Here is a 17,293-nt window from a genome sequence, read left to right on the forward strand (position 1 = left end):
ACAGGGGAGACCACCTGTATGCCTAGGTGACAGGTACTTGGTGTGTGCCTAGGCTCGTGCAGTCCCCAACCCAATTTTATTTTTCAGGTGAAGAAAGAAACAAGCACACAATGCTTTGTTCATTCTACAAACTAATGTTTGTTCCTGTCCATGTAAAATCATAGTTTCCCTAACTCGGGTAAGCATCTTTGCTTTCTGTTTAAATACAGCCAACATTCATTCATGAGGCATGGGTGAGTGTGAGAAATCCATTAACAGATGTGTTGATATGTCTCTATACAAACAAACAAAAAATCCCCTGCCACAAAAGACTTTTGTTTTCACCAGCATTAAGAGACCACCACTACAGTGGAATTTCTGCTTTGCATTGTTTGGCACATCTACCCAAACTTTACAAGCCAGAGTGGACGGATGAAATCTGGCTGCTGCCGAGCGTGACAGCACTCAGTTACAGTTGTGTAAGCCGATAGTGTGCGCCTACTACTCCGGAGCAGTTGTCCTGGCTGGGCAGTAAGTTTGTGTGCCAAAAATGGTGACTTTTCTAAAAGTGATCTTGGTGCTGCGCCCAAGAGGAGGGCATTTTGGAGAAAAGGTTTATTAGCAGCCATGGTGTCCCTTCAAGACAATGACAAAAAGGAAGTCAACATGCTTGCTATTTGTGTTTTGCACATCAAATAGCTGAAATGGTTTTCAGTATGGGAGCCATTTCAGTTGAAGTCAATGCAATACATAAAAAGTAAAAAAAAAATAACCATGACTACATTGTACCTGATTAATTTCTTCTTGTGTTGATTTTAAAGATTTAATGATTGTTTCCAGTTGTACTTTTCCTGCCTGGATGCTCTGTTCTAGCTGGGTCTCCTCCTGCTGTAGCCTGTTTAGCTCTGACTTTGTTCTAGTCAGCTCATCTTCCTGAGCTTTCACATCCGATTCCTGAGACTGAATCTGCGTTTTCAGTGATGAAATCTACAAAATGCATTATTATAACACTTGTGTGTTACTGTGTATGAAGTACCATTGGTGCACATGGCATAGAATCACATGCAGAGACATCTGAAGGGGGACGGACCTATGTATAAGCATTATCTGTGAGTAATTCATCTGCTGGTCAGGTAAGTATCACAACTTATGGAAAACAATATAGCCATTCTGCACTAGCAAAAGCACAGGGTACAGGATTTCAATTTCTTTATGGTTTCAGTCTGTGAAACCAAGACTAGGTCAGAGTTATCAGGGCTGTGCAACCTAAGAAGAAAAGTACAACTGCCTAGACAGAGAAAGTACAAAAAATGTAAACACACAAAAATTGTCGGACAGGAAAATGGAAGAGACTTTGCGTTTGATACAGACTGCAAACAGGTTGTGTTTTGGTATATTGCTGCAGCACATGCTTTCATAATATTACTATGGCACTTAAAGGCAATCTACAGCAGCGAGGGTTATGAGCAAAATATGGCATTTGGAAGGAGTGAGATATTACATTTTCCCTCCACCTGTCTGGGAACCTTTTATTCCTGCAACATTACGAGCATCAAGATTGTGCTCACAAACCGTCAAACTCAGGGCAGGCCATATGTTTCTTTCTAATCATGATACTGTGAAGCACAATGGAGTTTTGGCTGAAAGGCGCTGGATAAACCCAACTTCTTTTTATGACTCAGTGCCTGCAGGTAAAGGATCAGGTGACTGACTGCATCAGCGCTGGGCAATCCTTTGGGCACAGGGGCCCAGTCAGTCTGGGATGGCCAATGTGGGTCTGATAGCCAAAGTGTTGCAGTGCGGGAGAAAGGGCTGAAAATCCCTCGAAGACTGATGGTACCATCATTTTCCAGCCCGCTGATATCGTTTTGGGCCAAAAAAAACATGCTCACACTGGAATGGATCACATGGGACATAGTGTGCCCATGACAAGATTATATGCATATGAAGAGCAGTTTACCCAGGTAGATAAGTAGATATTAAAGTAGATTGCTCTGATTGAAAACTGTCCCCTCAGGAGTGGTTAGAAATGCATGTGAGCTCTCACACCGCACAGACGTTTAGTTGGACTGAAGAGCGTGTGAGTGTGTCTGAGAGAATGTGCATGAGTGTGAGAGAGAGTGAGAGTGAGAGAGTGTGTCTGGTGTTTAGGTCAGGAGAGTAAACATGCACTGTCATTTTATAAATGTAAAATGTGCTGCTTTGTCACCACCAATGTGATCTACCTCCAAGAGAAATGGCAGGTGGAGAGAACACATACTTGTAACTAATTTTCAACAGAGAAACCATATGGGTAGTTTCCCTTCAAACGTCAGTTACAAATTAGTGCATACTAACGTGCATGCATACATTACAACAGCATAGGCTACTGAAAATTGTTATCATGGTGCAAATCAGCTATCCTAGAAAGAAAGCACAGCAGATTCCTACTTGTGACGACATGAGGGGAAAGCCAGTGATCAAATGGGGTCTATGCCAATGCAGCAGGCATGAAACTGGGCACACTGGCTGGATCTTATGGTTCAGAGCTGCCATTACATTTTATATTTCTATGAATCTGACTATTCTTCCTACACAGCTTTATGACATCTTTTCCATACCCAGAAAAAAGAAAAAAGGGGGAGGCCTCCTCATAGCTGCCAAAAAATCCCTCAATCTCACGCTACAACCTATCAATACAATACCAAAATTGGAGGTTGGCTTATTCAAATCTAAGTCGCTCCAAATCCTCCTCACCTACGCTCCCCCTGGACTTCTGGAGCAAGATGCTTCACCTGTGGTGGAAATCATAGCTAAATACCTAAAACTGGACTCCCCTGCCATAATCCTGGGAGATTTTAACCTTCACATCGATGCCAACCCCAGATCGTCTAACTGTGAAGCCTTTTTAACAGCCCTATCGGACATGGGCTTCAAGCAATACATTAACCAGCCCACCCATAAAAGCAGGTCATACTCTGGACCTTATTTTTACAAACTCCAACCTCATTCCTCTTTCAACTCCTCAATGCCTCCCAGTTACTTGGTCAGACCATTTCATGATCACTGCCAACTTCAGGTCATTGACAAGATCTCAGACACCCCCTCAGACGACCACCTTGCACTACAGGAAACTATGCCCATCAGAAGACCTTGGCAATTCGCTGATTAAAGAACTTCCCAACCTAGATTTATCCAACCCCAACTCTGCTATTCCTTCTTGGCAAACCATCACAGAAACGATAGCCAATAACTTATGCCCACTGACAAAAAAAAACATAAACCCCTCTCAAAAAAACAAGCAGCCATGGTTCTCTAACGAGCTCCGTACCCTGAAGCATAGAAACATAGAAACATAGAAATGACGGCAGAAGAAGACCAAATGGCCCATCCAGTCTGCCCAGCAAGCTTCACACACTTTTTCTCTCATACTTATCTGTTTCTCTTAGCTCTTGATTCTATTTCCTTTCCACCCCCACCATTAATGTAGAAAGCAGTGATGGAGCTGCATCCAAGTGAATATCTAGCTGATAAGTTAGGGGTAGTAGGGGTAGTAACCGCCGCAATAAGCAAGCTACACCCATGCTTATTTGTTTTACTCAGACTATGTTATACAGCCCTTATTGGTTGTTTATCTTCTCCCCTGCCGTTGAAGCAGGGAGCTATGCTGGATATGCTTGAGGTATCAGTTTATTCTTCTCCCATGCTGTTGAAGCAGAGAGCCATGTTGGATATGCATCGAAAGTGAAGTATCAGGCACATTTGGTTTGGGGTAGTAACCGCCGTAACAAGCCAGCTACTCCCCGCTTTGTGAGTGTGAACCCTTTTTTCTTCTCCCCTGCCGTTGAAGCAGGGAGCTATGCTGGATATGCGTGAAGTATCAGTTTTTTCTTCTCCCCTGCCGTTGAAGCAGAGAACTAAGCAAAATCTAAGATGGAAAGAAAAAGAATGGAGGAAGAATCCCAATCCACATTCCCAATCAATATACAAAGCGGCACTTCACCATTACAGATCAATAACGCTCCGTACAAAAAGAGATTTTTATGCCCATCGTATCCACGATATGATGTTTGACGCAAAAGTACTTTTTTCCTATGTATCGGAACTTACCAAAACTGCGCCCCCTACTATTCCAGATGACACAGCCCAAGCAAAAGCCAACGACCTAGCTGTATTCTTTCAGAACAAAATCTCTAGCACCCTGGCTAGATTACCAACCAAACTAAACTCACTGCCTCAGAATACCCTCCTCCCATGGAACATAGATATAAAAGTTTGGACTCCTTTGACCTCACTCACACTTTAGAGGTGGAAAACTTAATAAAAAGACTGAAGCCTTTGACCCACCCTCTAGACCAAATACCTTCCAAATCTCTGATTCTCATACTAGAATACATCTCCAAACATCTAGCCGATATTATCAATTGTTCCCTCTCACAAGGAATATACCCGGATGCTCTCAAAATGGCCACACTCAAACCCATTCTCAAAAAACCTAACCTGGATCCGGACGACCTTAATAACTATCGCCCTATATCAAATCTCCCGTTCGTAGCGAAGATCATGGAGAAAATTGTAAATAAACAACTTTCAAATTATTTAGAACATAATATTCTCCACCCATCGCAATATGGTTTTAGAAAAGAACACAATACCGAAACACTACTCATTTCACTCCTCGATCAAGTTTACATTGGCTTTGATAAAGGACAATCATTCCTCTTGGCTCTTCTTGACATCTCCGCAGCCTTCGATACGGTAAATCACAATACCCTACTAAACCGTCTATCAGACATAGGTATTACAGGATCAGCCCTTAGTTGGTTCGACTCCTTTCTTAGTAACAGAGGCTATAAGGTTAAAATCAAGAACAAGGAATCCTCCCACACCAACACACCATTCGGAGTCCCACAGGGTTCTTCTTTATCGCCTACACTGTTCAATATTTACATTCTACCTCTCTGCCACTTTCTCACAAACCTGAAACTCAAGTTCTATATTTATGCAGATGACGTTCAAATTTTAATCCCAATAACTAATTCACTCGAATCAACAATCAAGTTATGGGACTCCCATCTGCAAATGATCAATCATCACCTCTCAAACCTCAATCTGGTGCTCAACACTTCCAAAACCGAACTGTTACTTATCACCCCAGAAAGCAGTCCTTTTCAACACCAGACACAGACAATAATACAAACATCCCACGCTAGAGATCTAGGAGTCATCATTGACAATCACCTGAACCTAAAGCAATTCATAAAACACACTACAAAGGAGTGCTTCTACAAGTTACAAGTACTCAAAAAACTCAAACCGCTCCTATTCCATTATGATTTTAGATCCGTCTTCCAAGCCATTCTATTTACCAAAATAGACTACTGTAATTCCATATTGCAAGGACTCCCGGCCTCAACTGTTAAACCCCTCCAGTTACTCCAAAACGCAACGGCGAGAATTTTGACAAACACTAATCGAAGAGCACATATCTCTCCCATTCTAAAAGACCTCCATTGGCTCCCAGTACAATTCAGGATTCTTCATAAATCTCTTACATTAATTCACAAGAATATTCACCACCAGACCCCTCTTGATCTGCGATACCCCCTCAAACTGCACTCAACATCTAGACCTTTAAAGGGATGCCTACAAGGGATCACTACATGTACCCTCTATCAAAGCTATACAACACTCAAATATCAGAGACCGGACATTCTCCATCTCAGGTCCCGCCATCTGGAACACCATGCCTCCGGACCTCAGACAGGAATCATGCTTACCAACTTTTAAAAAGAAACTAAAGACATGGCTGTTCAGCCGAGCTTTCACCGACAACAGCTGAACAGCCTGACTTATAACTGTTCAAGCAACTATGTATATAAATAAGCGCTAAACCATATATATAAATTATTAGAGAACTTTAACAAATTATCATGAGGACTGCCCATGGCCTCCCTCGCATACTCCAATGTATATTATAATCTTTATTCCCCCTCTTATTTCCTACTCCAAGTTTACACATCCTTGTTATAATGTAACTTTATTCTCCTTCAAATTGTCTACTGTTTTGGTTGGTTATAGTTTCTACTTGTTCAATGTAAACCGAGTTGATTTGATTTGTATCAAGAAATTCGGTATATAAAAGCCTTCAATAAATAAATAAATAAATAAATTCTTCTGCAAAAATAAATACCCCATATAGAGGAATACTTTCAAAACAGCTTGCGTGTGCCTATATATGCATGTATATGGGCGCACGTGAATTTATTACTGTATTTATAACCTGTGCACAAGTATTCACAGGTTATAAAATACAAGTATACACCAGAATACAAGAATACAAGTATACACCAGAACTAAAAAGCATGAAATCCAATTTAAAAAAGCTCGAAAGAGCGTGGCTCAAAGACCCTACCGCCACCCAACTAAATAAATTTAAATCCTACATGCACTCCTACCGAATTAACATCGACAAAACCAAAAGAGACTTCCACTCACAGCGCATACACCACCTGCAATTCAATCCTAGAGCCCTATTCCAACTAGTAAACAATTTAACTAAACCTTGCACTCCATCCATACCAGACATAGACAACCAGACAAAATGTGAAGAACTAGCCCTATTCTTCCACAATAAAATCAGCAATATCATGTTTCGCTTCCCCCCCAAGCAAACATCCATAGATACTACACAACACCAATCTAATACTAATCTTTCATCATTTGACACCACCTCATCCCTAGAAATAGAATCTATCCTTAAAAAAATCAGACCCTCTACACACCCTACAGATACCATTCCCACAAAACACCTCCTCACCATCCCCGGCATCATCGCCAAACCTATCTCAAACATTATAAACAAGTCTATTGAACTTGGCAGTATCCCTAAAAACCTCAAGCATGCTATTGTGAAACCTATACTGAAGAAGCCATCCCTTGACCCCTCTGATCTCACCAATTTCCGTCCTATTTCCAACCTCCCACTTATCACAAAAGTTCTTGAGAAAGCCATAAACAAACAGCTATCAGACTACTTGGATGAAAACAATATTCTCGCCCCTTCACAGTTTGGCTTTCGCAAACATCATAGCACAGAGACCTTACTCATTTCACTCTCCGACCAAATATTGAAAGGTCTTGACAAAGGTCATTCACACATACTCATTCTCCTAGACATATCCGCTGCATTTGACACCATAAAGCATCAAATCCTATTAGAACGTCTCAGCAGCATTGGCATCTCAGGCCTGGCCCTACAATGGTTCCACTCATACCTAGCTGATAGACAATTCAGCGTACAAATGGGAAACTCCACCTCCAAGCCCCACAACCTCTCTCAAGGAGTACCACAAGGTTCATCGCTATCGTCCACACTTTTCAATATATATCTCCTCCCCCTCTGCCATCTCCTTGCTAAACTTGACCTTCCGCACTTCATATATGCCGATGACGTGCAGATACTTATTCCGATTAAAGACTCAATACACAAAGCCATTGAAACCTGGAAATCCGCCCTCTCTGATATTAGCAGCCTCTCATCTAACAACTTTCTCGCCCTCAACACTACTAAAACAGAACTTATCCTAATATCACCCCCCAACATATCCCCCACCCTCCTTATGACCCCCACACAAACACACAACAATGGCCCTGCCACTGACCACACCTTCCCCACCCATGTACGAAGCCTCGGCGTACTCATTGACTGTCATCTTAACTACAAGAAATTCATTAATAACACCCTTAAAGACTGCTTCTACAAACTGCACACCCTAAAAAGACTCAAACCTCTCTTACATCTCAGCGACTTCCGCACCATATTACAAGCCCTCATATTATCGAAAATAGATTACTGCAACTCCTTGCTACTAGGTTTGCCTAAAAACACCATCCAACCTTTACAACTACTCCAAAATGCAGCTGCCAGGATTCTCACCAACACTCACAAATATGATCACATAACCCCTGTACTCAAACATCTACATTGGTTACCCGTCGCATCTAGAATTACCTTCAAAGCCCTCACCCTAATACACAAATCCCTTCATAACAACAACATGCACTGGTTCAAAGAACACTTCTCCTTTCACAACAGTAGTAGACCCACCAGAAAACAATATCTAGCCACACTACACACCCCCTCACCTAAGCTTACTAAACTCCGCACCACTAACGAAAGAGCCCTCTCCCTAGCAGGACCGATAATTTGGAATAAACTACCCACTTCCCTCCGCCAAGAAACCTGCCCAAAAATATTCAGGCAAAACCTGAAGACTTGGTTCTTTAGACACTCATACACCTAACATTCACACATTCACTAGCCCCCCCCCCTCCCTAACTCCTAACCTCCCTCCTCCCATCTCCCCCCCCCCCCCACCCTTTTTCCTTCCCACCCCCTAACCACCCCTTTCCACCTTGCCTAACAATTAGCTTTCTACTATGCTTCCCGGAAAGCAAATTTTATCAAGACAGCTTACTGTAAATAAGAACATTTCTACTCACAAACGTGTATATATTCCTCGACAACCATTGTATATACAAATTTATACCTCCTACAAATGTTGATATCAATCATATCTAGCAGAATCTCCCTGCCCCTCTTCTGACTAACCACTATCATGTACCCCACTTAGTTAATTATTACTTGTATAACTTCCATATTACTCGTATGTTATTGTTTGTTATTATTGTTATTTCTACTATTCCTATTATAATCATGTGACAAATGTAAAGCCTGTTGCTAAGTTCTGTTCTCTGTAAACCGATGAGATGTTCCCAACGTTCGTCGGTATATAAAAGATATTAAATAAATAAATAAATAAATAAATAAAGTACATATGCGTGGTACAACTGCTTGCATATAAAAAAAAACGCAAGTCACACAAGTTCGGATTTATCCAGGAAAGTAGCGGCACTTATCCAGATGAATTCCGATTTAAGAAGCGGCATGTAGCTGGATGTCTGAAAAGCGCTACTTGTCTAATTAGCAGTTTTCTGACTTCTTTGTATATAAGATAGCCAGACAAGTCTAAAACAAACACTATTTATCTGGATATGTCCAAATTTGTGAGTCTAAGTAGCGGCAAAGGCACTACTTAGCCAGATAAGTTGGAATTTATCCAGATAAGTGTGCACAAATGATATACCCATGTATTTGTACTTGTTTTACCATTTATTCTACTCCTGGCTCCTCAGCCTGAAGTTCCCCCCATTTAATCTAGCCCTGCTACCCATCATTTTTTCACTTTTAAATGTTTACAATCACGTACACCAGATATCGAGCAGGAGTAAATATATGCGAATAAAATACTTAAGCGTGGCATTTTGGCAGGTTGTAAAATAGCAATTTATGGGAATAAATGTAGGCCCCTCCCTTTTTTCCACTCACAAGTTGATTGGCGGACCCTGCTATATGCATGTATATTGCGGTTCTTAAAATGGCATATACACGCAGACGTGCTATTTTACGTGCGCATGTGCTATTTTTCTATGCACGCATTGTTTGAAATTCACCTCATAGTATTTGGGATGGTAAAAAGCTCTTCTATACATGGAGCTCTCACCATCTGGGTTTCCTCCTGGCACTTTTGCCGTACATCACTCAGCATGTCTTTGAGTTTGGCTTTTTGCTGGTCCATTTCATCAAGGCGGTCCTGAGCGTCTTGTTTCTGGGCTTCTAATTCCTGTAAATTATTTGTTTCTCTGTCTAAATCATTTTGCAGTTCCTGGAAAGAAAGCCCATGAAATCATTCAGCTTGCTGGCTGTTAATTTCTTTAAATAAAAAAAAAATCCTTCAAAGGGCTAACAATTGTGAGCAGAAAGAACTTGTGCAGCTCATTAAAACCCACCCTAAACATTGCTCCCATCACATTTTGCCATAAAAGGCAGAAGTTACCGAAAGCCCTTACCTGTACTTCATTGCTTTTCTGCCTAATTGCTTCTTCCTTCTCTCTGATGTCCTGTTCTAGTACATATTTTTCTCTGTGAAAGAAAAGTAATGTGTAGCTTCTCTCTCATGGCATTACAATTAAGGTAAAGCAGCAATATGTCCATGTTGGAAACAGCATGCAGTCATCACAAATCTTAAACTTTATATGCCTAAACTTTATGAGGTCCATATTCAGAAGCTATCTGGCTAAATGAATATTTGGGCACTTAACTGGCTATATTTTAGTCAGCCAGGGGCTTTCTGAAGGTATATTCAGAGTTACTCCTACTGAATATATGCCAGATACGTTTATCTGGCTAACCTTGCTATCTGGAGCGTGACTGATACGGACCTCTAAATAAAGAAACGTGTTTCCTGAACCACAAGCTTGCTATGCCCTCTAATTATGAGAGGGTATAGCGAGCTTGCACTTCAGGAAGCACATGGCAACAAACAATATTATATTAATATATTATGTTACTATGCTTCCTAAATTGCAAGCTTGCTATACCCTCTCACAATTAGAAGGCCAAATTTGGCTTACCATCTGAATTTTCTTTTTGGACTGATCTCTGTCCATGCCTGTGGCTGGCTGTCTTCTCTATGTGCTGTCTCTTGAAAAAGTTATTGTGTAACACGGCTGACTGAGAATCCAGTGCCCAGTTGTAGGGCTGCTTGAAATGCTGGAGTCTGTAACATTCAGTTCTCCAGTGGGCTCAGCTCCTGCATTCTGCAGTTCAGCTGTGTTTCCAGAATGTCTAGAACATGCGAAGCCATCTAAAATACCTGAATCTTGAGCAACAATTCTAAAAGCACTTGAATATTAGGAGAGTCCCTGTGATCCAACTGGATCATCATATGATACCAAGTAAAGCAAAACCTCCAAAAATCATTCTGATATTTGTTAGGCACATGGTCCAATAAAAACTGCAAACCCAACTGAATACTAGTATACAGCAGTTTATATGGAGTTATCTTTCCTGGCACAAACTTCCAACCCAAACTGCACAAATACTATGGCATAAATACAAGACTTGCTGTTCTTATGCAGTTCTTGAAGAACTGGAAGTGGGCACAGTCATTTCAAAAATGAATTGGGATATTAATGCAACAGCACACTCCAAAGTGTGCATTCATACAGGGATAACTGAAGAATCACATCACAGCCCCAGAGTGTGGTTATTAAAGTGTGCATGTGCTATTTTCACATGCTACTAATTAGTATTCAAATAGTTATTTTATTGATTTATATTAACCTTTTTCAGGCACTTCAAAAGTGAATTGCATTCAGGTACTGAAGGTATTTCCCTATCCCCAGAGGGTTTACAATCTAACTGTAGGATTCATCTGCTATAAATATAGCAGAATGTTGAGCCGCAGCCAGAAAAGGGGCGGGGGATGATAGTGTGCAGCTGGCCGCATCACGACGGTGTATTTTCACCTGCCGTGGTTGTAGCCACGCCGCACACTATCGCCCCAATAGCGTCACTGCAAAAAGTGTTATTTCCAATGCTGCTGCCGGCGATAATGTGTAAAAAGCAAGTTTGCTTACCATAAATGGTGTTTTCCGTAAATAGCAGATGAATTAGCCATGCTGTCTGGGTACGTCTTCCATGCCACTAGGTGGCGGAGCTCTAAGTCTAGTAAAGTCTTTCAGCTAGGTGCTCCCTCTTGTATCTTCCCGCGTTTGCCTGAGGCTCCTCAGTCCGTATCAAAGTAAGTTAGTATGCCATGTCAGAACTGTCCGGGGAGGGAGGCGGGTTAGCATGGCTAATTCATCTGCTATCTACGGGAAACACCGTTTATGGTAAGCAACTTGCTTTTTTCACGTAGATAAGCAGCTGAATTAGCCATGCTATCTGGGAGTCCCCAGCTGTTGTATTGAGCAGTTTGAAGTGAGTGTAGTCTGTTTACTATTGGCTCAATACATGAATCATAGACGGCCAGTTCTTATGAAGGCGTTTTGTGTGTAGAACATGTGCTGTACTGTAGTATAGTCTGCCCCATGGGTGCATCATCCACGGCTTGTTTGTCTAAACAGTAATGGGATGTGAAAGTATGCAAAGATGACCACGTTGCCGCTTTACAGATATCTATGAAAGGCACTTCATGGAGATGGGCGACTGATGTGGCCACTGCACGAACTTGATGCACCTTAGGTGTTGTGGAGAGATGTTCTGAACGTATTTGATAGCAGAACTGTATGGAGTAGATATCTAGGAAGATAAAGTTTGCTTTGTCACTAGACATCCCGGCGCATTTGGGTTAAAGGTGAGGAAGAGTTGTGAGGGTCTGTTAGGCAAGTGGGTGCGCTGTTTGTAATAGGCAAGTGCACGTTTACAGTCAAGAGTGTGAAGTTTCCGCTCATTGTCATTGGCGTGAGGTTTTGGATAAAAAGTGGGTAAAGTGATGGTTTGGTTTACGTGAAAACTGGAAACCATCTTTGGTAGAAAACTTGGGTGTGTGCGTAATGTCACTTTGTCATGGTAAAATTGTAAGTAGGAAGGGTAGTAAACCAAGGCTTGAAGCTCTCTAACCTGTCTAGTTGATGTTAGGGCAGTCAAGAAGAGTATTTTCCAGGAGAGGTATCTTAGGTGACAAGTGTCCAATGGTTCGAAGGGCGGTAGCATGAGTTGCTAGAGGACTATGTTGATGTCCTAGGGCACTGGCAGTTTTCTTGTCGGGGGACGTAAGCGCAAAACCCCTTTCATGAATCTGGAGACAAGAGAGTGACATGATATGGGTTCTCCGTTTAGGGGAGTATGATAAGCTGCTATGGCACTTAAATGTACTCGTAGAGAGGCCTTCTGTGTAGAGTAGATGAAGGTAGGAGAGAAGGCGTTCTGGTGGGCAGGTGAGTGGGTCCATACCTGCAGTAAAGCAACAGGAAGTATAGCGTGACCATTTTCTTTGGAAATTGAGTCTAGTGGGTGGCTTTCTAGAGGAGACTAAGATGTCTTGAAGAGGAGGAGCAATGCTCATATTTTGGAAAGCGAGCCTTTCAATCTCCATGCCGTGAGGTGCAGGGAGGAATGTAGAGGATGAAGTAGCGATCCGTTCTCTTGGGTAAGTAGCTGAGGGCTGTTGCCTAGAGGAACAGGGTCGCGTACTGATAGTTGTATGAGATAGTGGTACCAGGGTTGTCTTGGCCAAGCTGGGGCTATGAGAATCAAATCCGCTTGGTCTATGATGCATCTTTGGACTGTGCGACAAATGAATGGTATCGGAGGGAATTCATACAGTAGACCTTGAGACCAGTTTATGAGGAAAGCGTCCTGAGCTAGCCAGTGCGGGCTTGGGTACACTGAGCAAAACGCATCAACTTTTCTGTTGCGTTCTGTCATGAACAGATCGATGCAGGGAAGACCCCAAGTGGAGAATATGCGATGCACTGTCTCCTGATGTAGTTCCTATTCGTGGGGGTGAAATATTCTGCTCAATCTGTCTGCTCTGGAATTGTTGACTCCAGGAAAGTAAGTTGCATGTAGGTGGATGGACTTGCTGTGAGCCCATTCCAGGATCTGGATTGTTTCCCTGCAGAGGGTCCAAGAACCTGACCCTCCTTCTTTGTTTATGTAAAACATTGTGACCTGGTTGTCTGTGTGAATCATTTCTGTTTGCCCTTGCAAGGAGTGTTTGAAGGCTTGAAGAGCGTTTCGTACCGCTAGGAGTTCCAGTAGGTTTATATGTTGGTTGTGCTCCGTCACGGACCATAAAGGAAAATTGGTCCTTACCTAATTTTCGTTCCTATAGTACCATGGATCAGTCCAGACTCCTGGGTTTTGCCTCCCCTCCAGCAGATGGAGACAGAGAAGTTTTAACGGACTCCGTCCTATACTCCTGAGGTGCCACCTAGAGTCTGTCAGTATTAAACTGTACCCAAGCAGAGAAAAGTAAACTAGTACAACCAAAATTCCCCCCCCCCCCTCGTAGAGCAGAGGGAATGAAAACTGGTAACATGAATACTTTACAAGACATTAACTATCATTCAAAAAACCATATACAAGGGCAGTCCGCTTGAACTCAACTTTCCTCTTCTACTTCATCTACCATCCAGACCAACGAGATCAGCTTATAAAAACACTCTCCAAACAACACACGTAAAAACTTCGCTTAGCAAACGAGCCTTGTCCTCAGCAGGTCCATCCTTCTGGAACTCGCTACCTTCTTCTCTCCGGACAGAACATTGCCCAATCAATTTCAAAAAAAGACTTAAAACCTGGCTTTTCGAGCAAGCGTTCAAATCATGATAATAAATCACATCAACTTCCACACACCGGCAAATAATCCATCCAAAGACTCTCAATCAAGCCCGAAACATAACACTTCACATTCAAAGATAATTTTAAGTTTCCCATTCTTCCTTTATGTTTTAAGTTATTTTACCCATGTATTCTGTTCCAAGTTTTTAAGTCCCTGTTCTATGTAACTTGCATTCTACATGCATGTCTTGTTCAGTTATAATGTAAACCGAGCTGATATGCAATCCTGCATGAAGCCCGGTATATAAAAATGTTAAATAAATAAATAAATAAACATGAACGAAGCATGCCCATTATATTACCCTTTGGGCGCACAATATCAAAATGCATTGAATAAATCAGCAGAATATGAACATCCACCAGCTGAGCGGACTCTCCATTTCTCCATGGGTGGAACTCTGGACTGATCTGTGGTACTACCGGATTGAAGATTAGCAGGTAAGGACCAATTTTCCTTTCCCTGTAGGTTCCTGGATCAGTCCAGACTCCTGGGATGTACCAAAGCTTCCCTAACCAGGGTGGGACAGAGTCCCGCTCGGAGAACACTGGCCCCGAAGGAACTGGGCTCTGGGGCTCGGACATCTAGACAGTAATGCCTAGCAAATGTGTGCGTAGATTTCCACGTAGCTGCTCGACAAATCTCCTGTGGCGACGCCTGCTGACATTCCGCCCCTGAAGTCACCTGCGATCTAGTAGAATGATCCCGGAGACCGACTGGAATCGGACAGCCATGAACTAGGTAAGCCGAAGCAATAGCTTCCGTCAGCCAGCGTGCAATGGTGGCCCTTGAAGCTTTCTGACCCTTCCTGGGACCACTCCATAGGACAAACAGATGGTCTGAAAGACGGAAACCATTCATGACCTCCAAATAACGTATCAGCACACATCTGACGTCCAACTGTTTTAACTCCCTAGACTTGGAAGTAGAAAGATCTAGGCCCGCCAAGGACGGGAGCTCCACCGTTTGATTCAAATGAAGAGGACACTACTTTCAAAAGAAAGGAGGGAACCATTCGTAAAGAAACTCCTTCGTTAGAAATCCTTAAGAAGGGCTCCCGACAAGAAAAGGCCTGTAGCTCTGAAACCCACCGCGCCGATACAATGGCCACGAGGAAAACGACCTTCAATGTCAGATCTTTCAAGGTCGCCCGCTTCAGCGGCTCGAAAGGCGCATTACAAAGGGCATGGAGAACCAGGTTGAGCTTTCACAAATCGAAGGATGCAGATGTTTAACGCCACGTAGAAAACGAACCACATCCGGATGAAACGCTAGAGCGAGGCCCTGTACCTTTCCACCAAAACTACCAAGGGCTGCCACCTGAACTCTTAGGGAATTGAAGGCTAGACCTTTTACGAGACCTGCCTGCAGAAAGGCCAGAACATCCGGAATAGTAGTCCTGGACGGCTCCACTGCGTGGTTCAGGCACCTGTCCTCGAAAATACCCCAAACTCTGACATAGGCTATGGAGGTGGAAGTTTTACGGGACTGCAAAAGCGTAGTAATCATCTCCTCCGAGTAATCCTCATTTCTCAATCTGCGCCTTTCAAAAGCCATGCCGCTAGACAAAGCGATCCACCTCTGTGAAATAAACGGGACCTTGTCACAGCAGAATTGGGGATGGATGAAATCTCAGCGGGCCGTCTACCGCCAGATTGAGAAGGTCCGCAAACCACGGGCGCCACGGTCACTCTGGCGCGATGAGTATCACCTTGCCCGAATGAGCCTCGATGCGACGTAGAACATTGCCAACCAATGGCCACAGCGGAAAGACATACTACAGAATGTCCTTTGGCCAGGGAAGTACCAGAGTGTCTACACCTTCCGCTCCTGGCTCTCTTTGACTGAAAAATCGAGGAGCCATCGCGGGCCTGGACCATCGGTTGCACAGGAGACTGAAAGCCTCGGAGAGTTCCCACTCTCCCAGATCCAACTGGTGGTGGCTGAGAAAATCAGCCTGCACATTGTCCACTCCAGCAATGTGAGAGGCTATCCTGCCCAACTGATTAAAAGTTGAGCCTCCGTCGCCACCGGACGACTCCGAGTTCCGCCCTGATGATTGATGTAAGCCTCGGTCGTTGCATTGTTGGAGAGAATCCGCACTGATCTCCCCTCTACTAAGGGAAGGAGGGCCTGTAGCGCCAACCGAACCGCTCTGGTCTCCAACCGATTGATTGACCAAGAAGACTCCAACCTCGTCCACTGACCTTTCACTGCTGTTCCTCGACAAACCGGAGAGGCTGGCATCAGTGGTTACCACTATCCAGGAGGGAATTTCCAAATCCACATCCTGTCAAATTGTCTGGACACAGCCACCAAAGAAGACTGGACCGTGCCGAATCCGTCAGTGGGAGGAGGAAATGAAACTGTTCGGAGCGTGGATTCCACCGGGAAAGCAAGGCTGATTGAAGAGGACGCATATGCGCAAAGGCCCAGGGCACCAGTTCGAGAGAGGAAGCCATCGAACCAAGGACCTACATGGATCGCAAGGACTCCACCTGAGTGAGAAGCTTGGACAATCTTTCCTCGGCAGATCGTGTCAAACAGAGCACCCAAAAACTCCAAGGACTGGAAGGGAACCAGGTGACTTGTCGGGGTTGACCACCCAACACAACAAGCTCAACATCTGTAGCACCCTCTGCACCGCTGCCCTGCTAAGGTGTTCTGACTTCGCTCGAATCAGACAATCATCCAGGTAGGGATGTACCAAAATCCCCTCCTTTCGCAGGGCCGCTGCCACAACCACCATCATCTTGGTGAAGACTCTGGGCGCCATCGCCAGACTGAACGGTAGCGTGCAAAATTAAAAATTATGCCCCAGGATCGCAAACCGCAGATATTTCTGATGATCCGGGCTTATAGGAATGTGCAAGTAAGCTTCTGTCAGATCTAGAGATGCTAGGAATTCCCCTTTGTGTACAGGCGCTATCACCGAGCGAAGAGTTTCCATCCGAAAATGAGGTACCTTTAGAGTTCGATTGACTCTCTAAATCTAGGACTGGACGGAAGGTGCCCTCCTTCTTGGGTACCACGAAGTAGATAAAGTAGCGCCCTCGCCTGAGCTCTCGTGCAGGTACCAGAACTATTTTTTTTTTTTTTTTTTAAATTTAACGTTTTTATATACTGACATTCGTTAGAAACAT

General features: G+C 43.4%; 1 protein-coding gene across 8 annotated transcripts in view; it reads right to left on the minus strand.

The window, feature by feature from the left end:
- The window catches only part of EPS15L1 (epidermal growth factor receptor pathway substrate 15 like 1), a 292,668-nt gene that overhangs the window by 90,643 nt on the left and 184,732 nt on the right, over window positions 1-17,293 (minus strand). For all 8 annotated transcript variants that reach the window (XM_029610996.1, XM_029610995.1, XM_029610998.1 and 5 more), the window contains 3 exons: window positions 9,871-9,943; window positions 9,525-9,686; window positions 769-966 (listed from right to left, as the gene is read on the minus strand). In XM_029610996.1, coding sequence (XP_029466856.1) covers window positions 769-966; window positions 9,525-9,686; window positions 9,871-9,943 — 433 coding nt within the window. The remainder of the gene's footprint in view (window positions 1-768; window positions 967-9,524; window positions 9,687-9,870; window positions 9,944-17,293) is intronic.

This window comes from Rhinatrema bivittatum, chromosome 8 (genome assembly GCF_901001135.1).
Source record: "Rhinatrema bivittatum chromosome 8, aRhiBiv1.1, whole genome shotgun sequence".
NCBI classification, from domain to species: Eukaryota; Metazoa; Chordata; class Amphibia; order Gymnophiona; family Rhinatrematidae; genus Rhinatrema; species Rhinatrema bivittatum.